At 43.5% G+C, this 25,212-nt stretch overlaps 4 protein-coding genes across 7 annotated transcripts; 2 read left to right on the forward strand and 2 right to left on the reverse strand.

The window, feature by feature from the left end:
• Positions 1 to 474: 474 nt before the first annotated feature.
• On the reverse strand, positions 475 to 2,476 carry LOC108897350 (hydroxycarboxylic acid receptor 2-like). Its single transcript, XM_018696932.2, has one exon. It carries the CDS (start codon positions 2,173 to 2,175, stop codon positions 1,171 to 1,173), a length of 1,005 nt encoding a protein of 334 aa, XP_018552448.1. The 5' UTR covers positions 2,176 to 2,476; the 3' UTR covers positions 475 to 1,170.
• Positions 2,477 to 2,594: 118 nt separating this feature from the next.
• denr (density-regulated protein) lies at positions 2,595 to 8,068 on the reverse strand. Of its 4 annotated transcripts, none has more exons than XM_051072752.1 (8): positions 7,975 to 8,068; positions 6,532 to 6,644; positions 6,419 to 6,438; positions 6,211 to 6,296; positions 5,061 to 5,149; positions 4,418 to 4,534; positions 4,179 to 4,318; positions 2,595 to 2,914 (listed from the first exon to the last, which is right to left on the reverse strand). In XM_051072752.1, the coding sequence occupies exons 2-8, from the start codon at positions 6,632 to 6,634 to the stop codon at positions 2,870 to 2,872; spliced, it is 600 nt and encodes a 199-aa protein (XP_050928709.1). In that variant the 5' UTR covers positions 6,635 to 6,644; positions 7,975 to 8,068; the 3' UTR covers positions 2,595 to 2,869. The 4 variants fall into 4 exon arrangements, with proteins under 4 accessions (XP_050928709.1, XP_018552484.1, XP_050928708.1 ...); XM_018696968.2 differs by having other exon boundaries at positions 5,061 to 5,141; positions 6,212 to 6,296; positions 7,863 to 8,031; XM_051072751.1 differs by having other exon boundaries at positions 7,863 to 8,031.
• A 457-nt stretch (positions 8,069 to 8,525) lies between these two features.
• Positions 8,526 to 14,011, forward strand: ccdc62 (coiled-coil domain containing 62). The gene is given in 14 exon segments (XM_018696890.2): positions 8,526 to 8,775; positions 8,858 to 8,898; positions 9,449 to 9,583; positions 9,689 to 9,881; positions 10,152 to 10,318; positions 10,911 to 11,012; positions 11,117 to 11,182; positions 11,184 to 11,289; positions 11,387 to 11,488; positions 11,656 to 11,744; positions 12,287 to 12,387; positions 12,583 to 12,721; positions 13,207 to 13,404; positions 13,481 to 14,011. Coding segments are annotated over 14 exon segments (1,593 nt in total). The 5' UTR covers positions 8,526 to 8,696; the 3' UTR covers positions 13,556 to 14,011.
• Positions 14,012 to 14,152: 141 nt separating this feature from the next.
• Positions 14,153 to 24,667, forward strand: LOC108897308 (huntingtin-interacting protein 1-related protein). The gene is made up of 33 exons (XM_018696880.2): positions 14,153 to 14,363; positions 14,721 to 14,784; positions 15,451 to 15,593; positions 15,702 to 15,758; positions 15,843 to 15,923; positions 16,026 to 16,102; positions 16,206 to 16,267; positions 16,446 to 16,586; positions 16,668 to 16,725; positions 16,969 to 17,044; positions 17,133 to 17,270; positions 17,358 to 17,480; positions 17,864 to 18,047; positions 18,147 to 18,235; positions 18,328 to 18,444; positions 18,557 to 18,658; positions 19,004 to 19,198; positions 19,364 to 19,474; positions 19,563 to 19,757; positions 19,848 to 19,995; positions 20,299 to 20,385; positions 20,473 to 20,580; positions 20,668 to 20,804; positions 21,581 to 21,691; positions 21,783 to 21,841; positions 21,924 to 21,954; positions 22,038 to 22,100; positions 22,313 to 22,413; positions 22,512 to 22,617; positions 22,730 to 22,853; positions 23,353 to 23,414; positions 23,499 to 24,020; positions 24,116 to 24,667. The coding sequence occupies exons 1-33, from the start codon at positions 14,283 to 14,285 to the stop codon at positions 24,149 to 24,151; spliced, it is 3,789 nt and encodes a 1,262-aa protein (XP_018552396.1). The 5' UTR covers positions 14,153 to 14,282; the 3' UTR covers positions 24,152 to 24,667.
• Positions 24,668 to 25,212: the final 545 nt, after the last annotated feature.

The following is a 25,212-nucleotide window of genomic DNA, read 5'->3' on the forward strand; positions in this document are numbered from 1 at the left end:
TGCGATGCAAATCGTGAAAACCGCTTTGAAGAGCAGGTTCACAATCTTCCCACGTCTGTTATAATAATAGACAGGTGTCCGTGTGAATATTGAGGGTGGGCCTTTGTAACTGTTTTTTGAGCCTCTTTACAGTAGTTATGCATCCTTTTGTTGTAATTTTGAGTATTTGTAGCCATTTTGTGTCTATTAGTGTCATTTTGTGAGTCTTTCTTGCAGTTGTGTGTCTCTCTAGTCATTTTTGCATGTCTCTGTAATAGTTCTGCATCTTTTTTTTTATCCTTTTGCATCCCTTTATAGTTGTTTTGAGTCTGTATATTCATTTGGTCTCTCTTTATAGTCACTATGTGAGTCCTGACAGTAGTTTTGTGTCATAACTTTGATGAATTTGTGTTTTTTTTTTCCCCTGTATCTTTGAAGTCGTGTGACTACATGTTCATGACTTAAACAAAAGCACTATGACATTTTTCATCAGTTTTCCTAATGTTTAATATATTTATTGAAAACAAAGTGGAACATGTCAGGATGTAAAGACTGGAAATTGAAATGTGCACACAGGATGACAATAGATATAATAAACTACATTGCTTTTACATAATTACTCTCCTACTTTCAGAGAAAACCTGTTTGGACTGTGTGATTATTGACATTCGACTAAAACCACTGGAGTAATCTAAACCTTCTGGCTGTTCAGCTGATTTGTACTGTAAATATTATTTTACTCTGAGGGAAAAAAAATCAGTGTTATATTATGGATACGTGCACATTTACAGTATGTAACATCTCTTATTTGACAGATATTACCTTTTCAAGCTTTTGGAGTTAATATCAGACATTATGCATCAGGTCACCCTGCAACTGAACAAAATTATTCATCACTAATGGCTCATAATTCCCTTCATTAGTCATTTCATTACACGTTTCAACCACACTCACAAGGGTTTATTATGCTACACCAGTGCAAGTACACAGCCTTAAACTGCTAATTATGTTTGAGTGGGTGAATTTTATTGTTCACAACCACAGCAAAACCTTTTTCCTACATTTTATTAAAGTTGTAAATAGAGATTTAATCAGCAGCCAGGCCTTTAGAGTGCATCATGCATCCACATAACCAGTTAAAACTCAGAGTATCCCTGCAGTGTAATTAGGGAACACAGCAGCACTGTGGCTTCACAGCCGTCTACTGTCGACAGTGGAAATCTCATTCTCAGGTGACTCTGTCTGATCTTCGCTGTCGCTCCTTCTCAGAACTTTATTCAGGAGCTTCTTGAAGGTGCCACTAAAGGCAGGGCTGGAGAAGTAGTACACCACAGGGTTGAGGACGCTGTTGAAATAAGTGAAACACACAGACGTGTAGAAGGCCAGGTTGGCCGTTTCAAAGTACCTGCACTCGTCATACCACACCTTGAGGATCCACACGGCGATACGTGACACGGTGCTGGGAAAGAAACAGGTGATGAAGATCAAAGCCACGGCCAAGACGAACTGAACGGCCCGTTTGATTTTCCCCTTCTTGTCCACGGTCCTGCTCCTCAGCTGCCAGGTGATTCTGATCGTGCAGAAGGCGACGATGGCGGTGGGCAGGAAAAACTGGATGACATAGAAGGTGTTGTGCCAGGTGGAGAGCGGGTTGAAGCCCATGCAGATGTTGAAACTCTCACACTGAGTGCGGTTGTTGCTGTTGAAGAAGTGCTTTTCAAAGAGGAGGTACCCGGTGGCGAGAAAAATCAGACCCCAGAGGCCGAGGCAGACCCAGAGGGCGTAGGTCAGGCCCATCCGGTTGATCCGGTTCAGCGGGTGGACGATCTTGAAGTAACGATCGACGGCCACGGCGGTGAGGAAGAAGATCCCCGCCGCACGGTTGGCCGCCAGCAGGAAGAGCAGGATGCGGCACAGGGCGTCGCCGTACAGCCAGTTCTTCCCACGCCGGTAGTAGTCGGCTCTGAAGGGCAGGCAGAACAGCACGATGGAGTCGGCGACGGCCAGGTGAGTCAGGTACACCGAGTTCGGCTTCCACGTGTCCATGTGAAAGATGAACATCCACAGGGCGACAAAGTTCCCCATGAGTCCGAACATGAACTCCAGGACCAGTATCGGAGGCAAAACCTGGTCCAGGATGGGAGACGAGAAGGCGCAGCACTCAGGCTCGAGCGTACGATTCATCGTTTGAACCATCAATGAAGCACAGCACCGACCTGCTGCTCTACTCCGTGTCAATACAGATATGCTGCGTCACGTGACTGCTTTGGTAGGGAATTATATTTGCGTTCATGCAAATGATTCTCAGACAAACATCTTCAATTCCTGAGTGGAGCGATCTGTGTGCTATTTGTTATCTATGGGGAACCGGTATTGACCCAGAGGAGCATGGAAACAACTGTAAATGTTATCTGTCTGGGGAGAGAGGCTTCATTATAAAACTATTATGCAGGGGAAAAAGGTGCACTCATGGGTATTGAGTGGGATGCGTGAAAAACAAGTAACCTGCTGCCAGATGAAGCAGGTGACTCCTAACCCTGAAAGAGAAGTCACTTTTAATGTTTAAAGCATTGGAAGAGAAAAAGAAAAACAAACGTGGAAGGAAGACTTGAGCGTACAGGCGAAGGAGACTGAAATTTATTAGCCTACAGTTTGCTTGAGTGAAGAACATTTGGGAGGGAGTCACGTCATACCACACCTTTGGCAAACGAGAGAAAAGTAGCTATTAACTAAAAAAAAAAAGAAAAAAATGCCAAGTGAGTGGCCAAGTCCGCAGCTTGTTTTTATGTACAGTAAATAAAATAGGTATAAAATGACTTAATGTGTACATTTGGCCAGGTTGTCGCTGTTACAGGTCACATCCATTTCAGTAAAAGTGCATATTTGGTCTTCACTTCTTGACTTCACCCAGATCGTCGATGCTGTCATCATCCACCTACAACAGAGACGCAGACACTCAGATTTCAAAGCACATGTTTCGAATGTTAAGATAAAAAATGGCCGAGGTTGTTGCTCACTTTACAATTTCCTCATGGCTTTTTTTTTTTTTTTTTAGCAACTTTCAGCAACAATTTTTATCATCCCCTCCTCAATAACCCTGGGTTTATTTTCACATGTTTTTGGGTGTAAATGATTGATAGGGACAACACTCTTTAGAGCTGACGCAGTACTGAGCGAGAACAGTGTGTCCTGACACTGCTGCAACGTAATCACTACAACAAGTGTTTTCATCACTTATTATCAGTGTGTGCCAGCATTATGAGAGGATTCCTACACAGACAGAGCTTTTTATTAAAGAGGAAGATCCTTTAGTTTAACCAGAAACATCAGTATATATCAGTACCAGACTCCATTGACAAAAACAGGAATTTTACTGGGAGCTGCTGGAATACCACTGCCTCCATCTATTAGTGTGTTTGTGTTACTGTGCGGTACTGTAACTTATGCAAAGTATCTGAGTACTTCTTCCACCACTGGAAGTCACACAGTAACACAAACACTCTAACAGATGGAGGCAGTGGTATTCCAGCAGCTCCCAGTAAAATTCCTGTTTTTGTCAATGGAGTCTGGTACTGATATATACTGATGTTTCTGGTTTCAGTCTGAGCTGCTGTGATACTGCTGCCTCTGTCTGTTAGGTTTGTTTGTGTTAAACGTAACAAAGCAGCATTCTGTCTTTATTCACCACATGTCAAACTCCCAGAGAACTCATCTCTTTTATTCTGGGTCTAAATGAACTCTCTCTAGGTTCTGGTTCTGGTTCTGGTTCTGGGGATGTCAGTGTTCAGTCGGTTCAGTCTGCTGCTTTGGTCCAGACAGAAACTTCTCAACAACTAATGGATGGTTCGCCAGGTAATCTTATTAAGAACATTCATGTTCAGATCAAAATGTCTCATTTCCTTCAAACTGACATTTCCACCAAACTCTGTATCAAAAACAGTAAACTCAACCTCATTTGATTTGCAAACTAATATTTGCTGTAGTACAACAATCTCATTCAATATCTGACCATAAATATATTACCCGCATTTATCAAGAACAACTGTATTATTTACTTATTCAAAAACTATTCCAGAGGACAGAGGACTAAGTTTAGGTTACAGCTGGGAGACGCCACAGGAACCTGCACACATCTTTAACATCACTGCCTCATCCTGTCAGAAATAAAACTGAGGTAAAAGAAAATTCCGACAGCTCACCTCAGGCCACTTCTCTTGAATGACGTCGATTATGTCGTCTGTAAAATCTCCCTGAATGATTATTTCATCCTCCGCTGTAACTGAGGCACCACAAGAGAATTTCTGGGCAAAGAATCGCTGAGCCTCCTTAAGGTCAATGTCTGCGAGAGTCAACACAGAGTTTAACGTTAGGAACAAACTGTTATCAGAGGGAGAGAATTTAACAACGCTGACAATAATAAAACGTAGAAAACTCTCACCAAATGTTGCCAGGCCACACACCCGTGTGACGTATTTCTTCTTGGCTCTTGGGATTTTTGCTATCGTAACTTTCTGAGGCACAGTCTTCTTTTTCTGTTTGATCTGGCCTCTTCCACCTTAAAAACAAGATAAACCAGACTAAAGATTAGTGATGTTACTGTAATCTTTAAATACAGACAGCAGCAAGGAATCATTTTCTATGTTATCATTTAACATTTCCATGAAATCAAACCACATTTGTTATCAGCACTTTTCTGTCTCCATGTATTTAAATTCTGCGATTATCTCTCTGTTTTCAGAGTCTGCCTCTCTGGATTCAAATTATCTGCTTATGCACGAAGGAGTCACAGGAAACAACCTATTATTTATATTTTATTTATATATATATTTATATATATAACTATTATTTATATATAACCTATTATTTCTGACTGACTTCTTTATTTCCGGCTCGTAAAGTGACTGCTGTAGCAGCAGTAATCACAGACGTCACTGAATGAACCAGGACTGAAATACTGAGGGTTACATCAAAGTCTCTGGTGCTTTGACACAGAAAATTCAATTTTTAATGCAATATAACATCATAACACACTAATTAAAAACTTAATCCAACTATTTTCCTTCTATTATTTGCCAGGGTACCTCTCTTCTGTTTCTTCTTCTCCTCCTCCTCGCCTGCAGGGGGAGCATCTCCAGTGCCGGGTTCCTGCTTGGGTGCATTCGCTGCCGGGCCAGTGGGACAGAAATAAAATGGGAAGATGTTAAAACCAACCCAGCAACAGTACTTCTTACCTTTCCAATGAAATGTATGTTCACACCTGGATCCTGTCAGTGACGCTCGCCTCATTACTGACGACTGAGTCTGTAGCTATATTTATCTACCTTGGTAGATCTTAATGATCTTCAGACTTAAAAAATCTTTTTCCATATGATTTTATCTCACTCTGAATCCAGTTCATTCAGTATCATAACTCCAGAACTGAGCTCTCAAATCTGCACATTCACAAATTTGTGTTTATCATCAAGAATCTAAACATATTTCTGATTCATTTTTCTCCTTGTTTTGGACTAAACTGTCAGATCTTCAGGGTTTTCCAAAGAGATTCAGGATCTTTAATTTGTGCTGAACATGAACAAAGTTCAAACTGCCTGACAAAGCTGTTACAGTCCATCTAAATAACTGTACATAAACAAATGAGACAACAAGCTGAAAGCACACTTTCATCACTCATGCAAACAAATATCAACCTCACTGACCTGCAGCTGGTCAGTCATTACAAACTCCTGCTGTGAAGCCAAACACTGATCGAATCTTCATAATCTCACAACTTTAAATTCTAGTGCAGATCCCAAAGTTTCCAAAGACGCCAAATATGTCAGATTGCCTTTGTTTCTTACATAAATAAGATGATATTTAACACATATAGAATATTTCCATGTTACAGAATGATGCAACCGTTAAGAAACATGGTCGATTTGAATATTTCACAGAGTAAACATTGTATATAGCGTCAATAAAGAGCTGTAACTAAATTTCTGAGCTGGAAGAAAAATTCTGACAGAGAAAAACATGAGCAGTTATGATAACCTAACAAGCACAGGCGTTCACTTTCATTTCACTTCCATCTGGAACATGTAGCTCAGGAAACATTAGCTGTAACACCATATTATTATATCTAATAAATATACATATTTCATAAATCTACATTGCTCAGCTCTATTCTAAAGGTCAGAGATTAACTTTGATGATCAGACATTAACTTTGGGAGAGAAATTTCCTGAGTGGCACTCACCTACAGTCATCCTGGCAAACACATCTGGAAAGTTCTTCTCAAGCCACTGCCTACATTTGGCTGGCTCAGGCATGTACTCACAGTACTGCAGACACCACAGAGTACAATCAGTTATAACTCAAAGAACAGATTAAATATCTCTAACAGCATATTTGTGAGTGCTTTAACAGCAGCAGAACATCCAGGTTGTTTGGATATTAATCTTACCTCTGTAGGCAGAGAGCACACTGCAGAGACAGAGAGGAAAAACACATTGTCACGTTTTGAAAAGACATCAGATTAAAGACGCTTAAAGACTCTGTAAAATGTGTATACTGTACCTCCACAATAAAGGACTTTCAGTGGGTACTTTGAATCAGTGTCAACTGTCCCTTGCTCTGATCTGCTTTCTGAAGAACCAGATTCCATCTCAGTAGTAGCCATCACAAATTATCTGAATAGAAGACAGAAAAATGGACAGAAACATTGAAGGCACAGGCAATAACATACTGTATAACTGATGCAATTATAATGAGTTTAGTTTATTTTTTCAGGTTCATATCAAACACAAAAACAAATAATCAATAGAAATTAAGGTGCAGAGAGAGGAGAAAAGTCCAGATGAGAATTTAGGTACCATGTTGTTAGGAGGTATTAACTAACAGTTCATTATTGATTGATCTGCTGACAAATTCCTCAATTAATTCCTTTGTTATGTACTCTCTGAAATGTCAGAAAGTAAAAATACCCATCAACTTTTTCCAGATTTCGTTAAATCTCTCTCTTTTTTTTTGTTCAATTTAGAGAGAAAACTGAAAAGCTTCACATTAGAGGAGCTGGATCAAACTCATTTTATCTTGAAAATGTACTCAAACGATTAATCAAATGACCAATATATTTGCTGATTCATTCTCTGTAGATAAATCTATTGGTTAATTAACTAATTGCTGCAATTCTGACAAAGAGTTTTCATGGAGGAAAGGTTTTGTTTAGAGTTGTGGAAAATGTCCAGACTACACTGCAACATAAGGATAAAACAAATAATGACAAGGAGATTTTTTTAAAATACAGTCAGGATAACACATTGAAGACTTCGCATAAAAAGTGTCCTCAGATTTGTTATTATCAAACTACTGCAGGCATGAGTGAACAAGGCTCCTCCAAGTATTTCATCATGCTAGCATGCTCTGCTAACACTATTCGTGACTTCTAATGTCAGATATACGAGCAGCAGCTGACTAACATCAAAAACAGAACTGAAACACTTCGCAGGTCCGTTTCACAACCGTCAATTCAACTCACAACAGCAGCAAAAACATGAATAGCTGGTTAGACAGCATCAAGTCAGAACTAGCTTCAGCTAGCTAACACATGCGGCTGTTTAACCTGATCGTTTAGCCTCAAATCTTTTCATCTACATTATTCACATTCATCCATTACTGTAGGCTCTGTCAGCGTGAAGACAAACCAAACTGTACCTCACTGGAAACAAAACAAATCCCTGAAATCTTAGTTTCAGTGTTTTCATTCATCAGGTAACGTTGAGTCACCCAGCTGTCACCGTTAAGTGGGCTTTAGCTTAGCTAGGCTAGCTGAGCTAACGCACCGCTAACTGAGCAGGCTCTGCTGCTCAGTAACTGGACAAAGACACAAGAAATGTCGAGTTACATACCCCGCAATAGATACTCTAAAACTGTTGTCTGTTAAGTAAAGCCGTTCGCATTATTAACATTAGTCTGACTTTTAGAAAATCATTCTTATAGATTAAGGTTTAGTTGGCGTACTTTGAGCACGCCTGGTACCGCTTCTTCTTTCAGTCGGTGAAGCGGTTGAAACGCTGCGCCGGTGTGCGACAGCGCCCCCTGATGCTCCGGTTAGCAAACACACTCACCCGTTCAATTTTATTTATTTATTTTAAATATAAAACGATTTTTTTAAATCACGTTTTTTGGTGTGACAAGGAATATTAAAAGAAAAATGAGTTCAAAGGAAGGAAAAAGACAAATAAGGCGAGGGAAAAAATGTGTTAAAATATATACATTATGGAGTTACTGGTAGAAAAGACTGGGGTATGTGTCAGTATTCATGCTAAAATCTGTCGGCATCCTGCATTCTGGGATGAGTATTTAAGGTTTGGACAAATAATATACGGAAGTGAGAAATTAACTAAACTAACGCGGAGTCTTACCTTAACGGAGGTCGTTTGACTGTGTAAGATGTTCTACTGACAGTCGTTATACTCGTGGTTATAACATTTTATTTTGTAAATTCAGTAAATCAAATTAAAAAGAACTAAGACGCGACCGTTGGTGACGTCATTGTCCGATCCTTGTCTCCCCGCCTCAGCCATTTACATTCAAAAAAAGTTGGTGAAACTCTGAGAGAAGCTAATGCTAGCTAGCCGAGAGAATGTACATTTAGCCAATCATATTTAAATTCGATTTTAAACGTATTGATAAACACATTTATAGAATAACAATGACGATACGTTAGTGTCGACGATGTGATGGACGAAGGGAGAAGGCGACCCCCTTCAGATGGAGGAGCTTATGGAAAAGCTTCAGCCTTTTCCCCCTCTTCACACGGTAAACATTCACAGCTGGTGTCTTTAGCAACAACAAACACACCAAAGTTTCAGCCATCAAACATCCACTCACTCTGTTTCAGATGCTTCAGCTGAGGTCTGGCACAGCACTCCGGTTAAAAAGGTCAGTGACATTATTTAATGTCAACTTTGTCCACTTAGAGAATAAATGTTTTATTATTATTCCTGTGATTATTAATATAAACCTACGTAAAGCGGCAAAACTCAACATAGAGCTGCAACTGTCGCTCGATTAATCGATCAACAGGAGCAACTATTGCTGTTTCTAACTTCTGTAACGTGAGGATATGATGTTTTTGAATGTGCAGAATATTCCTGAGTATCTTGGAAAAGCAGAAACATGCATTTTTTCACTTTTTACTGTTATTTCATAGAGAAAACAATTAATCAGTCAATTGATAAAAAACAGAATATTAATCAATGAAAATAGTTGTTTGCTGCAGTCATAGACTCTTACATATTTCACTGTAAACTGAATATATTTAAGTTTTGGGCTCTGAGAAGTTGCAACAGGCATGAGTTTAAACGACTAAGTGATGAATCGAAAGCTGTTGTTTGCAACTTTAATAAAGTTGAATCAAAACCTGTCTAAAACAAGTTGCCACCTGTACCTAATAAACTGATAACTGAGTGTAAATAATGACACCTTCCAGAGAAATGCCGATGCTCCACTGGACGTTGGCCACAGCTCTGTCCTAACCAGCTTCAGGATGGACAGTCCATGGGCCGAGAGCACCTGTCCAATCCCGGCAGACGCTCCCCGTCCCCACAGGTCTCAGGACACGGAGGTGAGATTAAATCTGGAATATAAGCTCGTTAGGAAACACCAGGGTCATTGTTTTTCAGATATCTGTTATGTTATTTTCCTGTCCCTCTGTGTGCTGTGGAAACAGTTGTCTGTGAACGACCTGAGCAGCTCGACCATCCGGAGGCAGAGGAGGGAGCTGCAGCGGATGATGGCCGAGCTGAAGGAGAGGGACAGGGAGCTGAACGCCATGGCCTCCTCCCATCACAGGCAGCTTCACGTCTGGGAACAGAACCGACAGAGGGTGCTCGCCTTGGAGCAGAGGTGTGCCCGCTTGGATGGTGAGGAGACAGAAACGAAGGATGATTATTTTGAGTCTGTTTTAAGGTTTATTTTCATTGTTGATTCATCTTCTGATATTCTAATTTCCCAGAACCCATTGTGGGATCTTAATAATCCTTATTTTATCAGTTCAAAACCTGAATATATTACATTTTCCATCATATATAACAAAGAAAAGCAGCAGCTCCTCTCTTTTGGAGACAGATAAATCAACAGATTATTAATTCCAGGATTTGTTAGCTGATTATTTTTATTTGTTTTTTGTGCAGACGAGTTGCAGAAGCGTAACGAGGTGATCAGGGTCCTGACCAAACGAGTGTCGACGGTGGAGACGAGGGAGAAGGAGGTGCAGGAGGAGCTCAGCGTCGCCCAGCAGCAGCTCAGTGAGCTGGGACAGAAGGAGCAGCACAGCAGCCAAAGATGTCAAGACTCTGAGGTACCGGTGTAACATTAAGGACGGAGCCTGAAATAACAGAACCAGACACATGCTAAAGTCCCTCTGTCTGCAGCTCTCAGCCCCGAGCCCACTGTTTAAACCTGAAGAAATAAATGTTCAAAAACCTCACACAAACACACACATACAGGTTCACTGAAAAACAAGTCTGTTACTTCCTAAAAATAAAGATTTTAGCAAACAAACAGTCGGAAACGATGCATTTGTTGGGTACTATTTTCAGCTGCGATTAATCCACATTTGGAAAATAAACAGCAGTGTGTGTATTCTTAGTTTAGCTCTATGGCACAAATAAAACAGATCCATCAGGCTGTAGATTCACACACATTGTTAATGTTCTGTTGACAGAAAATCACCAGACTTCAAACCTTAAAAACAGCGACTGAATTCTCGTGCGTCCTGAAGGAATTCTGGCTTCAACACGTCTCCTTCAGCACAGGAGGATAAGAACTGATTATTAAACAGCTCATATTAAAGTGTCTCACTCAAAGGGACGGTTCAGGTTATTGAAAGTATTAATCACAGTCAGTTTCTTACCTGCAGCAGAGTGCCAAGTGTCTTTGGTGTCTTTCAGGAGAAGAACCGGAGTCTCAGCTCCACACTCACAGCTCTGTCCATTCAGGTCGGCTCTCTGCAGGTCAGGGAGGAAGAGCTGAGTTCAATGCTCAAACTCAAGGTACACCAGCACACCAGTTACTGAATGAGCAAATTAGGACTGTCATTAAGTTAAACTGTGTCTTCTTTTCTGACTCGGCGTGCTTGGTTTGTTTCTCCCTGCAGGACAAAGATACAACAGAGGCCTCTGCTCGTATTCTGGACCTCACCGGGCGCCTGCAGGACCTGGAAGACGTCGCTAACCGAGAGTCGCTCGCAGGAAGCCAAGCTCCAGAGAGACTTAGAGGAGAGTAAACGCCGCTACAGAGAAGCAAAACGTGAGATCGTACACCTTAAAGGTACACGAGTAAAACTTCAAGTCTGTTACTGAATCAGATGACAGTCGGCTGAGGGGTAACACGTCGTCTTCTCGTCTGTGTGGTGTGGTTGTTGTAGACGAGCTGCAGCAGCAGGTCACACAGAGCAGCACCCAGAGAGAGGAGATCATCCGCCTCAAACAGGAGCTCCAGCTGCTTCACAGAGACCTGGCCTTGGCGGGTACTTTACAGCACACCGCTCTCAGCGTTTTACTAATAAAAGAAACGAGTGATTAATCAGTTATCAGACTCATCTTTCAGTCTAGAGAATGACAGGTGTACAGAGAGTGTAAACCTCAGAAACAATGGCCTGCTGAGATAAGTGCAGCATTTGCTCTGTTACACCAGGGGAGGGCGACAGCTGGAGAGACGAGCTGCTGGAGCTGGCTCGCTCCAAACAGGAGCGCACCATGTCTGAGCTCCGCTGCCTGCGACAGGTAACGACACACATCACACTCCTCCGCTGTCACATCACAGGTCAGGGAAATACGTCTTTTCCTCATTCCTCCCGCTCACGCTGTCGTCGTCGTCTCAGGTGTGTTTCTGGTTTGGCAGCATACCTGAGAGTGTGAACCTGCTGCTTCCTTCCCTGTGGCTGCGGCTCTGGGTCACTGTCATGTCCAAAACGTCCTGCTAACACCCCGAGCATCATCACAGCCTTAATTCTATCACAATTAGTGGATTAAAAAATACTTTTTCAAAGTTTTATTCCTGTGTTTCTGTCAAATATGTGTCCAAAGATGATGTATGTTAAATCTAAACCACCTCTTTTCTCATGAACTCATGAATTTAAAGCAATCAAATGTGATTCAGAGCGACTGGCTGATTCCACCTGTCACATATAAAACCACACAGCAGCTAGTAATACAATCTTTGTTTACATTTCTAAAGCATGTAGCTGAGGTCTAATTTATTCACTGCTCTTTGTCCTGATCGAACAACATGGGTGCAAATAAGAAATCTTGTGTGTGTGTTCCAGGTGTGTGAGAATCAGAGGAACGACCTGCAGCTGTTGCAGTTAAACCTGGAAAGTGCCCGTGAAACCCTGAGGGAGAGAACCAGTCAGGGATCAGCGGGCAGGTGAACAGTGAACGTGAATAATCTGAGTGGGAACACAGGCGTATAATGACCTGTGGCTCTGGAGAAGTTCGGCGAGTCTGAGAAGAAGAGAAAAGTTTGAATTACAGACTTGGGGCTTGTGTTATGGGCAGTGTTGGATCCAGTTTCTCTGGAGATTTGGATTCACGGGATGTTGTTTCTCTCTTTGTGTCTCAGCTGGGAGGAGTTCACGTGTAACTGTCCGGACGACCGATCGCCTTCATCGATCAGAGCGAAGACCTCAGGACGCGTTCGTGACACCACCACGTCACCAGAGAACGACCACCTCAGAGTCTCCTCATATCACTTCACAGATGTAAGAAAAACAGCTCCAGCTCCAGCCGCTCCACAGCTTTAACAATAATATAATATCATTCCACCGCTAACCACCACCTCAGTAATAAACATACAGCTGAATAAACTCACACTGAACAAAAACCAGACCAGAATCAGGAGGAAACAGTTAGCCTGGCTCGGCCTGAATGTTGGAAATCCACCCAGCAGCACCTCTAACGCTCAGGAACTAACATGTTGTTTAGTCTGGATAAACTGGGGTTATGTGCCGGACTGTTTCTTGCTTACTAGAAATCACATGTTAGTTACTGAACTTTAAATGTGCTGAGACACTGGTTTTCTTTTCACCTTTGGGCAGAGGCAGACTGGCTGTTTCCTCCTGTTTCCTGTCTCAATGCTAAGCTAAGCTAAGCTAAGCTAACTGTCTCCAGGACTTCACAGCTGTTCCACGCCTCAGAGTCAGACATGAGAGTGGTATCCATCTCTTGATTCCTCGTCTTTTTCCAGGGTGATGATCGTCTGCAGCAGCTGGGAGGTGAATCCAGGCGCAGCAGCTCTTCACACACTGCTGCTGCTGCTCTGAGCTGCAGGACCACTGAACCCCTCCACTCCTTCAACTACCAGACCTCCAACCACCACCCCTCCTCCAGCCCGGGACAGAGGGTAGAGGAGTTTCACCATCATCCCTCCAGTTGTCTTCACAGGGTGTGTAACTGTTCCACCGTTTTAGTTTTGGGTGTGTTAAGACGACGTGACAGCTTTATTTTGTTTCCTCCAACAGGCCGGTGAAACTCCACCCAAAGCCTGCTCTCGACACGGTGCCAGGGAGATGTGTGGATGGCTTGACCCCGACTGAAGACCTGATCCTTTACAGTGGAAACTTCAGTATTTACCAAAGTCAAACATCAGTATTACCACTTTAAACAGACTCTCAATGTGAAACTGCACACACTCAGCCAAAGGTTGAACTCTGCTGTCTCTCAGGAAAACCATGAAGTGACTTTTTAAACTTTTTAAAACCCCAAATCTTGTTTTTAATTTGCTGCGTGTGAATCAGTCTGCAGCAGATTTACATGAGTATTGTGTGTTTTTTAAGTGTTTTTAGAGGCTGTATTGTGTGGAGCGGGTGAGATGTGAAACCAGTCCTACAGGGCTGTTGAGTGGTGTGTCCTTGTTTTGTCTTTCCAGTTTCACTGCCTTCAGATTTGCCCGGTGACTCATGGAGATGTCGATAGCTGTTAATAGTTTTTACGATTTGTAACGAGGACATCGTGTCGCTCCTTTTTCATAAAATATTTATTTACAAACTCCATGTCTGTTTGGTGCTTCACTGCCTGACAACAGCACTTTATTTTCTCCAGTGTGCGCTTTTACGCATTTCAGTTTGGAGCACTTTTACGCACAGGAGAAGCTTCTTCTGCGCGTGAATCAGCTTTTTTTGTTCATTTAAAGGAGAAATATTTCGGTGACACGCGCACAGAGCGTCTGACGCACCTTTAGTTTTGAAGAGGCGCAGGTGAGGAGCTGGAACCTGGAGCGGGACCACATCTGACTCTCAGTCCGTGTGGAGAACAGAAAGCACGATGAGCAAAACGAAGAATAAAAGTGACAATAAGACGGAAAAAGCTTTGGCTGCGGAGAAGGAGCAGTTTGGTAAACAACAGGTGAATGATTTAGCTTCTTTTAACAGGTTAAAATAAACAGTTTAACAGTCGTTTATACAGATTCTACACATGGGTTGGTTGTTGTTTTGTTCCCTGTACATTCGCTCAGGGAACATTTGATGATTATTTTAACTTTAAATGCGCAGCAGATTGTTTATGTGACGTTAAAACCAAGAAAACAAAAATATTCTTGGTTTAAAATGCGACATGAAACTGTAAGAAGCTTTGTCCTCTGGAGTAAATCCAAGTCTGTCTTTCTGTTTTTATCTCGAAGTTTTATCTGTTTCCGCCAGCGGCAGCAGCCTGGTGTTGACTTGTTTGTGTTTGTGTTTCTGACGGTTGTTTGTTTTCTCTCAGCTCCACAGCATCAGCAAAACTCTCACCTCAGCGGAAACACCGCCCAAAGAGAAATATGTGCGCAGTATCCTTTTAAATGAACATTTACCAACAGTGCTCCTCCTGGAAATAATCTACCGATAAATGTTTTTAGCTCATCACCCGCTTCTTTGTGTTAGCATGCTAATAGCTGCTAATTAGATAAACATCATGGTAGCACTGATAGAAAATGTTTGGAGGCTTTATCCTCTGGGGATCATGAATATCTGAACACAATTTCATGGCAAATCCACTGAGTAGATGTTGAGATACTTTGTCCAGCTGTTGGCTCTGAAGTTAAAAGATCTCCACAGTCGGGGAGATTTATCCTCTGGGGATCATGAATATCCAAAGACACTTTTATGCCCATTCACCAAGTAGTTGTTGAAATACTTTACGAAATATGTAAAGATTTTGACCTAATGGTGACAATAGAGGAAAAGTTAAGGGATCGCTTAAGTCAGGAGGCTGTATTCTCTGGAGATCATGAATATCTGAACACAATTTAATGGGAAATCCACTGAGTAGATGTTGAGGTACTTGGGGATCATGAATTTCTGTACAATCCATCCAATATGGATGAAGTCTGGACTGAAAGTCAAAAATATTTCTTTATTAATAATCAACATGATCACTGACTGGCATAGAAAATATTCTGGGCTGTTTCGACTTTGTGCATCAGTATGTTGGAGTCTCCTTGACAGCTGTGAAGATATCATCATGGGGAGTCATAAGGAGGGTGGAGCCAGCACCTTCTGGTCCTATGCCCTGAACCTGCCTCTGTCCAGCAACTCCATGATCAGCTGGAAGTTCTGCTACGTGCTGCACAAGCTGCTCCGCGACGGACACAGAAATGTAAAACTCTACGTCTCCTCCATCTTCTCGTTTACCTCGCCGTTTTTTCCCACATTTTACTTTCATGTCATTGATGTGGAATCTCTGTTGTCTCTGTCTGACCTGCAGGCTGTTGCAGATTCTTACCGACGCTGCCGCAACGTGAAAGATATGGGTGTTCTCTGGGTGAGTAGCTGCCATGATAAAGGAGCATTCAAACCACACCTCGCTTACTTAAGAGTTTTATAATCTGTGGTTTTTTTCTTCCAGGGAAACTTGCACGATCGATACGGCCACATTGTCGCCTTGTCAGCCAAATACCTCTGCCTCAAAATGGAGTTTCATGCAAAGGTAATACTCCTTACTATTTATCACATGGTTTATAAAGTAGTATCTGACAAACTCAAAGTGATAAAACCTTAATTTGATTTTTATAAACACCCTCCTCCACAGCACAAGGTGATCCCAGGTAACCTGGAGGCCAGTGATGAGACGGTGGAGAGGGAGGCAGGAACTGACATGACCAAAGTGTAAGTTTCATGCTCTCAGGCCTCAGCACATAAACACAGTGTTTCTCATTGAATATATATGAGCTTAAGTGTGGTGTTTAGATGTTGTTTTACTATATTAAAGGTTGGATATGACAAACGAGCTGCTGGATTACATGGATGCTGGACTGAAGATGGCTGAGACAGGTTAGTCCATCAGGAGGTGGAAAAGCGTCAGAAATCAGTTTGTAACGAGTCGACGTTTTGGACACAAACATACTTGTTAAAGGAAATGATGGGATTTATTGACAGTAAGAAAAAAAGTAGAATAAAACCAGACTTGTTCTTTAATTTGGCTTCTGTGTCGCGTGTTTCTCGTCTGAAGTTCTGCGTCAGCTCGACGCCAACGGCGCCAAATCAACGACTCCGGCTGGACAGTGCAGACTGACGCCTCTCATACCGCTCATACTGGACTGCAGCTTCCTCTACCACTTCTCTGTCCGGTTGATGTTCAAACTTCACAGCCGTGAGTGGACACACACACACACACACACACACATTTTAATTCATAGATCAAGTGTTAAATCCATCATATCCTCTGTTACAGGCATCGCTCCAGATGTTCTTCTTGGACACAGAGAGCGGTTCCGTGATCTGTTTACGAGGTGGGTTATTAGTGAGCAAACAAATTATTTTAATTAATGTTATTATGTCATGCATATAACGACAGTGTGCCCTTAAAAAAACAGGACTACTATCAATAAAAAATGGAGACACAGCTTAAAAATCTTTACCAATCAAATCCTCAGACCATCATTGTCTGCACCAGAATTCACAAAAACATGTTAATCTGAGAAATTAGAATAAATACTGATTAAATAACCTGTAATCTGTGTTTTCATCTGCAGCCTCACGCAGTTCTTTGACAGAGCCAGAGAAATGGAGTTCTTTAAAAGTGTCATCCAGATCCCAGATCTCCCAGACGTAAGTAACAGGTTGATATTTTCCATCAGTCTTCACACATGAACTCTACATAAATGGTTTTTAATCGTGCACATGTGACCCCCTGCAGGCTCCTCCGAACTTCCTCCGCGCCGCCGCCTTGGCCGAGTATAAAAAGCCGGTGGTGGTGATGCCCGGCGAGGAGCAACATGAGGAGGAGGAGGTGGAGCCGCAGCCGGAGTTCAGAGAATCAGCACAGATACCACAGGTAGAAAGATGAATTTAGGTTAAAGTTTTACACTTCTGTCTTTGTATTATGACTTACATGTAGTTTTTTTATTCTCTCTTGTGGCAGTACTATTTGCTGAGCCAAATGGGAGGATCTGAGGCTCCAGTGGAGCAGAGAGAGACAGAGACTGAGAGTCTGAGGAGGGAGCTGGAGGTGCTCAAACCAGAGCTCCAGCTCATCAAGAACGAGGTGAGGTTTTCATCCTGGTGTTGAAAGACAGTTGTTTACTAGGAAGTATGATGCTGCCATGAATCCAGGGAGCATGGCGTGGACTGCAACTACAACTGGCACCATTTAAAGTACGCCGAATTAGCTGTTAGCACTTCCTGTTTGAAAACGTGACGTTTCTCAGGCAAATTCTGCAGCTGCAAGAAGCATCTTTTTTCTCTGACTTCTAAGCAGATTCATGGACATAAATCTGCCATGGATATTGGAGATAATATGTTCCAGAAGGAGGATGATTTTTGACTCTAATTGCACCAGTAGCTCATAGTCTGAAAACCTCTGGTCGAAGACAACTAACTGTTCATTAAAGGTGAAATATATTCACCTGTTCCTCCTCCTGTGCTCAGGCTCAGAGGTGTGTGACTGAGTTGAAGGCTCAGGTGAACCGTCTGGAGGCCGAGGTCGAGGAGCAGCGCACACACAAACAGGTGGCGATGGTGGAAAACGAACACCTGCGGATGGAGGTGGAGGCTTTACGCTGCACTAATGTCGCTAATGTCGGGGCGCAGATCGGATACAAGGAGGCAGACAGTGAGTATACAGCTTTGTTATCAGGTGAATAAGCCACGTGAATGTTTCTGAACCTTACTGAAACAGGTGAGTCCTCTTCTTCCTGTCATGTCTGCACAGGTAGAGCTCAGGCTGCGGAGCTTCGTTTCACACAACTCAAAGAGAGACACGCGGAGCTGGTGACCAGTCACGCCGACTTAATGAAGAAGGTAAACTGCATCTTAGACGTGTCTGTGTGGTTAAAATGAAGCTACAGTCAGAGGCTGGAACTTAAAATTGTTGTTTGTGCATCTGTGAGCAGAACGCAGAGACAGTGAAGATGCTGTCCAGCACTAAACAAGACCAGGACGATTTGCTGAGAGCCAAGAAACAGCTGGAGAGCGAGCTGGAGAATCTACGTCAGCAGAGTAGCAACATGGTGAGACCTCTTCAACCTCTGACTCACAACTGCAGACACCTCCTGGTGTTTTTTAAAGCTGATAGACAAAGACTGTCATGAACACCGACTCAGTGACTCCTCTCCCAATCAGATGAGTCAGCAGCAGCAGGAGGCCGACCATCTGAACAAAGAGCTGCTGGAGCAGAGAGCGGAGCTGGCCCTCCTTCGCAGCACCCTGGAAAATAAAGACATGGTGAGACTGAGTGGACCAAGCACTGAAGAGCTGTTCTCAAATTTACAGCAGACCCTCTAGCACCACCATCAGGCCAAAGTTTTACATTTCAAGCCTTTTCACACATATAACAACTTATGCCAGTTTATTTTCTTCTTCTCCAGAGGTAATTCAGTCGTTTCCAACACTTTTAAAGTGTTTAAAGTAATAAAAGTGAACATAAACCTGGTCAGATTCTCTTAATTTGCCATATTTAAACCATATTTTTAATCATTTAGACTATTTTATTCAGAAAACGCACATTTTTTTGATCCTCAGAGCTCTGTTTAACATTCACTCAACATATGTCCATGTCGTTTTCTGCAGGAGGGATCTCAGGTGAGCAGCACCCTGGCGGCTCTGCAGGCGGAGCGGGAGGTGCTGCTGCGCTCCGCCAGAGAGAAGGACGCTGAACTCTCCTCGCTGAGGCAACAGACGCAACAGCAGCAGAGCTCCCAGGACCTGGAGAGAGACCGGAACAACAGAGAGCTGGAGGCGCTCAGGGCTCAGCTGCAGCAACAGGTACAGACGTGAACCATGACCATTTCTGTTTACCTGCTTTACCTGCAGAAGGCTGCAGCTTGTCGAAGACTAAATCTTTCTCTTGCATCACCTCAGCTCTGCTTTCCCTGCACTGGTTACCAATTTCTTTCCCGACTGTCTGTATTTTATTCCTGCTTTCTGTAGCTCGCCATCAACGCAGAGCAGAAGTTAGAGATCGACCGGCTGAGACGAGAGCTGGACTCGACCCGAGCTGAGCTGATGCGGGCGAACAGCGCCCTGCAAAGCAAAGAGATGGTAGGAGTCACTTCTCCTTCATCTTACGTGGACTCCTCTTGAGATGAAGCATTCGCTGTAACACACCTCCACCTGTTTTGTTCCTCAGAGCGGCACCCAGCTGAACAGCACCCTGGCGGGGCTGCAGGCGGAGAGGGAGGTGCTGCTGCGGTCGGTGAGGGAGCAGGAGGCCGAGCTGAACTCCCTCAGACAACAAGCTCAGCTCCACCACAGCTCCATGGAGCAGGAGAGGCAGAGGAGCAGCATGGAGCTGGGCAGCCTGCACGCCCAGTTACAGCAGCAGGTGCTGTGTTTACGACTGTGAAGTGAAGCTGGTGTGAGTCTCTGAGCGGCGAGTTACCGATGAGTTCATGTGTTTGTGTAAAAAAAACAGGCGTGTCGTGAAGGAGAACTGGCCCAGAAGCTGCAGGAGGAGCAGTTCTGTCTGCTGCAGTGTGCCGTGGTGGAGGCCGAGGGCATCATACTGGACGCTGTGGCCAAGGTGGACGACCCCATACACGTCCGCTGCATCAGCTCACCTGGTAGGAAGGCTTTTATCCCTCCACCCCAAACACTAAGGCTTTAACTAACTAATATTCTCAGCTTGTAATCTTAAATCATAAATCTGGGTCGGGGTGAACGGAGGAGAAAAAAATATTTCTAAGGTTCATTCAGGTTAAAAAAAAAATCTGAAAATCTGAAATCCGTCTCTTTTTTGACACTTTATAGATTTTTTATACTGTATACTGCTTATGTGTACTGAAAACTCCCTTGTACTTAGTCCATAACTTGAGTTTTTCCTCTTCTGCACCATCTCTCTCACCAGTTCTCCCTCTGTGTTTCAGATTATTTGGTGAACCGAGCTGAAATCACTCTGGGATCCATCGACAAAATGCAGCAGAGCCACTTGGTCTACCTCGGAAACAGGAACGGTGAGCGAGGGGGTCGGTGTGTGTTCAGATTTGGAGGCATGGATGATCAGTGTCAGTTATCTGATTCTCCTCTGTTCTTCCTTTTAGACGCCAGTGGTTTGTTGAGGGCGGTCACACAGTTTTCCCACCTCGCCGCCGACACGATCGTCAACGGAGCGGCGACGTCGCACTCTGCTCCCACCGACCAAGCCGACCGTAAGAGATGCAACCGTCAGCGATACACACCAAACTACTTCATGCACAAACGGTGAACGCTGAATCCCGTCTCTCCGTCTCCTGCAGGTTTGACTGACAGCTGTCGGGACTGTGCGAACCACTGCCTTCAGTTCTTGAAGGATCTGAAGTTTCAGGCCAGTTTACAGAGAGCAGATCCCTCAGCCATACGCTACACCGTCCAGCGTATCCTCGCTCTGGGACAGGTGGGACAGAGTTTATCTTTACCAGAGCTGTTTTTCCCTGTCTTCCTTACCCACAAACCACCCACACATGATGAATTTTCCATCTTATCATGCCCATAAATTGAAATACATACACTCACCAGACACTTGACTCTTTGTGGCACCTATTCATCAAGCCTCTGGAAACATTCCTCAGAGATTTTGGTTCATATTGATGTGACAGCATCACGCAGTCACTGCAGATTTGTTGGCTGAACATCCTGAAGGTGCTCTGTCGGGGTGCGATCTGGTGACTGTGGAGGCCGTTTGAGTACAGTGAACTCATTGTCAGGTAGGCTGTGGCATTTAGACAATGCTCAGTTGGTACTAAGTGTGCCAAGAAACTATCCCCCACACCAAAGTCTGAACAAGGCAGGATAGATTCATGCTGTCATGTTGTTTACCCCACCATCCGAATGTCGCAGCAGGAATTGAGATTCATCCGATTTAGTCTTGGTCGTAATGAGTGGTTATCTGAGTAACTGTTGTCTTCCTATGAGCTCGAAGGAAAACGGTTACTGAACCATGCCACGTTCAAAGTCACTTAAATCACCTTTCTTCTTGTTCTGATGCTCAGTTTTAACTCGTCTTAACCATGTCCATACCCCTAAATGCAATGAGTTTCCACAGTGTGATTTGCTGATTAGATGTTTGCGTTAACGAGCTGTTGAACAGGTGTACTTAATAAAGTGGCCGGTGAGTGTATCTACCTGCCTTTACCACTCAAACCTCTGACTCAGTGTGTTTCCCTTGTTCAGGATTTGCGTCCTAAAGGTCAGGATGTGCTGAAAGAAGAGCTGGGGAGCATGGTGGATAAAGAGATGATCGCTACATCCACTGCCATTGAGGAGGCTGTGCTGCGAATGGACGTAAGGACGCACGAATCACATCGGTTACAAACCCCGGACATGACGACACCTGGTGACGCTTAACGTTTCTGTTTCAACCTTTATTTTGCAGGAAATACTGAATCAGGCAAAGAAGGACACGAGTGGTGTGAAGCTGGAGGTCAACCAGAGGTATGTTTGTGTATTTTATCTCTCTCCTTTGGCGTCTTATTTGCAAGAAAATGTGATTTTATTTCCTCCTGTTTTATCACAGTATCCTGGGATCCTGCTCAGACCTGATGAAGGTAAGAACTCAGTCTAGTCTTGCACAATTTTCTATGAACTCGGGATTCGTTTTCACTTCATCTGCCTCTGCTCTCCTCTCCAGGCTGTTCACATGCTGGTGACAGCTGCTACTGATTTACAGAAAGACATTGTGGAAGGAGGCAGGGTGAGTTACACTTTGTCGACCTATGAATTACAACTAAGACTCAATTTAGGAGTAAAAAAAGGTGATAAAATATCCCTTACTGACTCAATATGAGACGTGGTTTTTGGTGTATTTTCCTGCTCAGAACTGGACTCTGCTTTGACCAGGAGCAGAAACCACAGACAAGTGTTGCATATACAATAATCATTCATTTGTACTTGCTCTTCCTGCAGGGAGCAGCGTCTGTCACAGAGTTTTATGCCAAAAACTCTCGCTGGACAGAAGGACTCATCTCGGCCTCGAAGGCTGTGGGCTGGGGCGCCACACAGCTGCTGTAAGCTCCACAAACCATCAATATAAACACATATACTGTTAATTATATAAGACTCAGACTGTTTAATTGCACCTGTGTGTTCACGTCTTTGCCGTCAGTGACTCAGCCGACCGGGTCGTGGGTGAGAACGGTACGTACGAGGAGCTCATCGCCTGCTCGCATGAGATCGCTGGGAGCACCGCCCAGCTGGTCGCCGCCTCAAAGGTGAAATGTCAAGTCCAAAACGAGTCTCTAGTCGGTTTTTCGAAGCAGATAAATCACTTCAGAGGCCCCGGGTGGAAATGACAGCCGCTGATTTATCATTTCGTCGTTTCAGGTGAAGGCCGACCGCAACAACAAGAAGCTGAAGACGCTGCAGCAGGCCTCGCGACATGTGAACGACATGGCCGCCGTGGTCGTCTCCTCCACCAAACATGGACAAATGCAGATCTCTGACCACGGTGAGAGGAAGAAGGAGATTATATCAGAGGGTTTGCAGTTCTGGTAACAGTTCATCCTCAGGGGAACATGAATGGTGTTGGGAGATCACCAACATCAGCTGGATTCATCCTCTGAGGAACATGAACGTCCAAACAAAGTTAACAAACCAAGTGAACCAGGGCTCAAACTGTTTTTTAACCAGAGGTGGAGGAAGTATTCAGAGTGTTACTGAAGTAGAAGTACAAATACAACACAAGTGCCAATACCACTGTAAGAAAATACTCCATTACAAGTATTAATACCACTGTAAAAATGCTCCATTACAAGTACCACTGCCAATACCACCGAAAAAATACACCATTACAAGTTGAAGTACCAGTACCGCTGTAAGGAAATACTCCATTAAAGGTAAAAGTACCAGCGGAAAGAGAAAAAGTCAGGATATCACTAATATCATTTGGATTCATCCTCTGAGGATCATGAATATTGATTATAGATTTAACTCTAATTTCTTCACAGGTGTGATGGATTTCTCGGGCATGTCTCTGATCAAGCTGAAGAAAGAAGAGATGGAGGCTCAGGTGAGGTCGAACGTCCATCATCTTCTTTTACTTCCTGTCTGTTGACGGTGTGTCTGTTGCTGATGACCTCTCTGGTTCTCACAGGTGAAGGTGCTGCAGCTGGAGAGCCAGCTGGAGCAGGAGCGAGTCCGCCTGGGGGAGCTGAGGAAGCGGCACTATGACCTTGGTGTCTCCGGGACCGGCACTGATGCGGCGGATGACTTACCGCCGCCTCCGCCGCCCACCTTGCTTGACTCCACACCGGTGCCTCCATCCTTTTCGCAAACGCAGCCGTACCTGAACACCAATCCGTTTGCCCCAGCTCCGACTCAACCCTACTCAATGCCTCAGTCTTACACCCCAACGATAAACACCTACACTCCTTCTCAGTCCTACATACCGTCCCAGCCCTACATCCCAACTCAGCCGTTCACCCCGGCTCATCTCTACACACCAAACCCGACCCAGAGTTACCTGAAACCCCAGTCTTATTCACCATCACCATCACCGTCACCCCAGCCTCAGCCGCCGCCCTCCCAACCTCAGACCAACACCACTGAGACCACCAAACCGGCCTCAAGGAAACCAAACATCTTCATCAAATCAGGGAACCTGCTGAAGAACGCGGTGAGAGCTCACCCTTCATCTCACGTCCATCCGAATAAGTGGATAAAATTGAGTAGATGATGTGCTTAATGAGTCTGTTTGTCCTTTAATTACAGTTCAAACGAGGTGAAACTGGAACAGGGGAATCCTGAGGTGTGACTGAAAAAGAAGATTCAACGTTAAGCATCTTTTAACACAACTTTATGTAAATTTTTTACCTTAATAACAGCGGCAGAATCAGTTTTATGCTACACAGAATTATAAATACAACGGTTTAATTTTTCCACCAATAGAGTGGCGCAGGGATGACGTAGTTTGTAGGCTAACCCGGAAGTTAGCATCACACTCGTTTCCCCGAAAAAAAGCTAACGTGATCTTTTCACTGGTTTTTGGATAACTGCTGAAAATAAACTGACCAACGATAGTTTATGATACTTAGATGTTTTGTTCTTCTTAGAAAGTTAGTGATAGTTTGAAAGAGCGGGAGTAGAAACACAACGAGGCTGTAAAGGTGGACTGGTGAGTAGATGACAACCTCTGTAATCTCATTTAGCTGCTTGTTAGCAACCGCCTTTTTTAAGACACGTAAAAGCTTCAAAAAACAAACAAAGGTGGGATGGGTTCTGATGTATTTTATGTCGGAGAATAAAACGTGAAAATGTCTTGACCTTGTGTGAAAACCACAGACCTTATTTTAGACATTAAACCGAAAATCCGGTGACTTTGCGACGAAGGAACCAGGAGTGCTAACATGCTAACTTCCGGGTTTTAGGACGCGTTCCTGCAGCACTCTTAGCGAACTTGGAACAACCTTCCTTTTGTCTAATACAAAATAACAGCTGTAAATCCTCCTGTTAATGTATTTATCTGCAAATAAACAGTTAATAAAATGTTTTATAGAACAAATATGTACTCTAATATGATTAAATATGATACATAATGTGCTTAATGTAAGTTACACTAATAGTAAACACTTAAAATGTCCTTACATGTGTTTACAGCCACATTATAATGTTTGTTTACTGTTTATCAATCATAAATTAGGGGGTTAGTTTGGCTGAAATGTGGCGATAAAAGTGTCAGAACAAGTGAACGTCTCTTCACGCTGAAGTAAATTCTCACAGCAACCTCATCTGTCTGTTATTCCTGTCATGCGCAATACAAACTGCAATCTCACCACCATGGAAGTAGCCACTGTAGACTCCCATAGGGA

This window comes from Lates calcarifer, linkage group LG9 (genome assembly GCF_001640805.2).
Source record: "Lates calcarifer isolate ASB-BC8 linkage group LG9, TLL_Latcal_v3, whole genome shotgun sequence".
Lineage (NCBI taxonomy): Eukaryota > Metazoa > Chordata > Actinopteri > Centropomidae > Lates > Lates calcarifer.

Coding starts and splice junctions, on each gene's coding strand:
- LOC108897350 (XM_018696932.2), bottom strand. CDS start 2,175: ATGGTTCAAACGATGAATCGTACGCTCGAGCCTGAGTGCTGCGCCTTC.
- denr (XM_051072752.1), bottom strand. CDS start 6,634: ATGGCTACTACTGAGATGGAATCTGGTTCTTCAGAAAGCAGATCAGAG. Junction 6,297..6,418: donor TGTGCTCTCTGCCTACAGAG/GTAAGATTAATA, acceptor TGGTGTCTGCAG/TACTGTGAGTACATGCCTGA. Junction 2,915..4,178: donor TTCAAGAGAAGTGGCCTGAG/GTGAGCTGTCGG, acceptor TCTCTGTTGTAG/GTGGATGATGACAGCATCGA.
- LOC108897308 (XM_018696880.2), top strand. CDS start 14,283: ATGAGCAAAACGAAGAATAAAAGTGACAATAAGACGGAAAAAGCTTTG. Junction 14,364..14,720: donor AGCAGTTTGGTAAACAACAG/GTGAATGATTTA, acceptor GTTTTCTCTCAG/CTCCACAGCATCAGCAAAAC. Junction 22,101..22,312: donor ACATTGTGGAAGGAGGCAGG/GTGAGTTACACT, acceptor CTCTTCCTGCAG/GGAGCAGCGTCTGTCACAGA.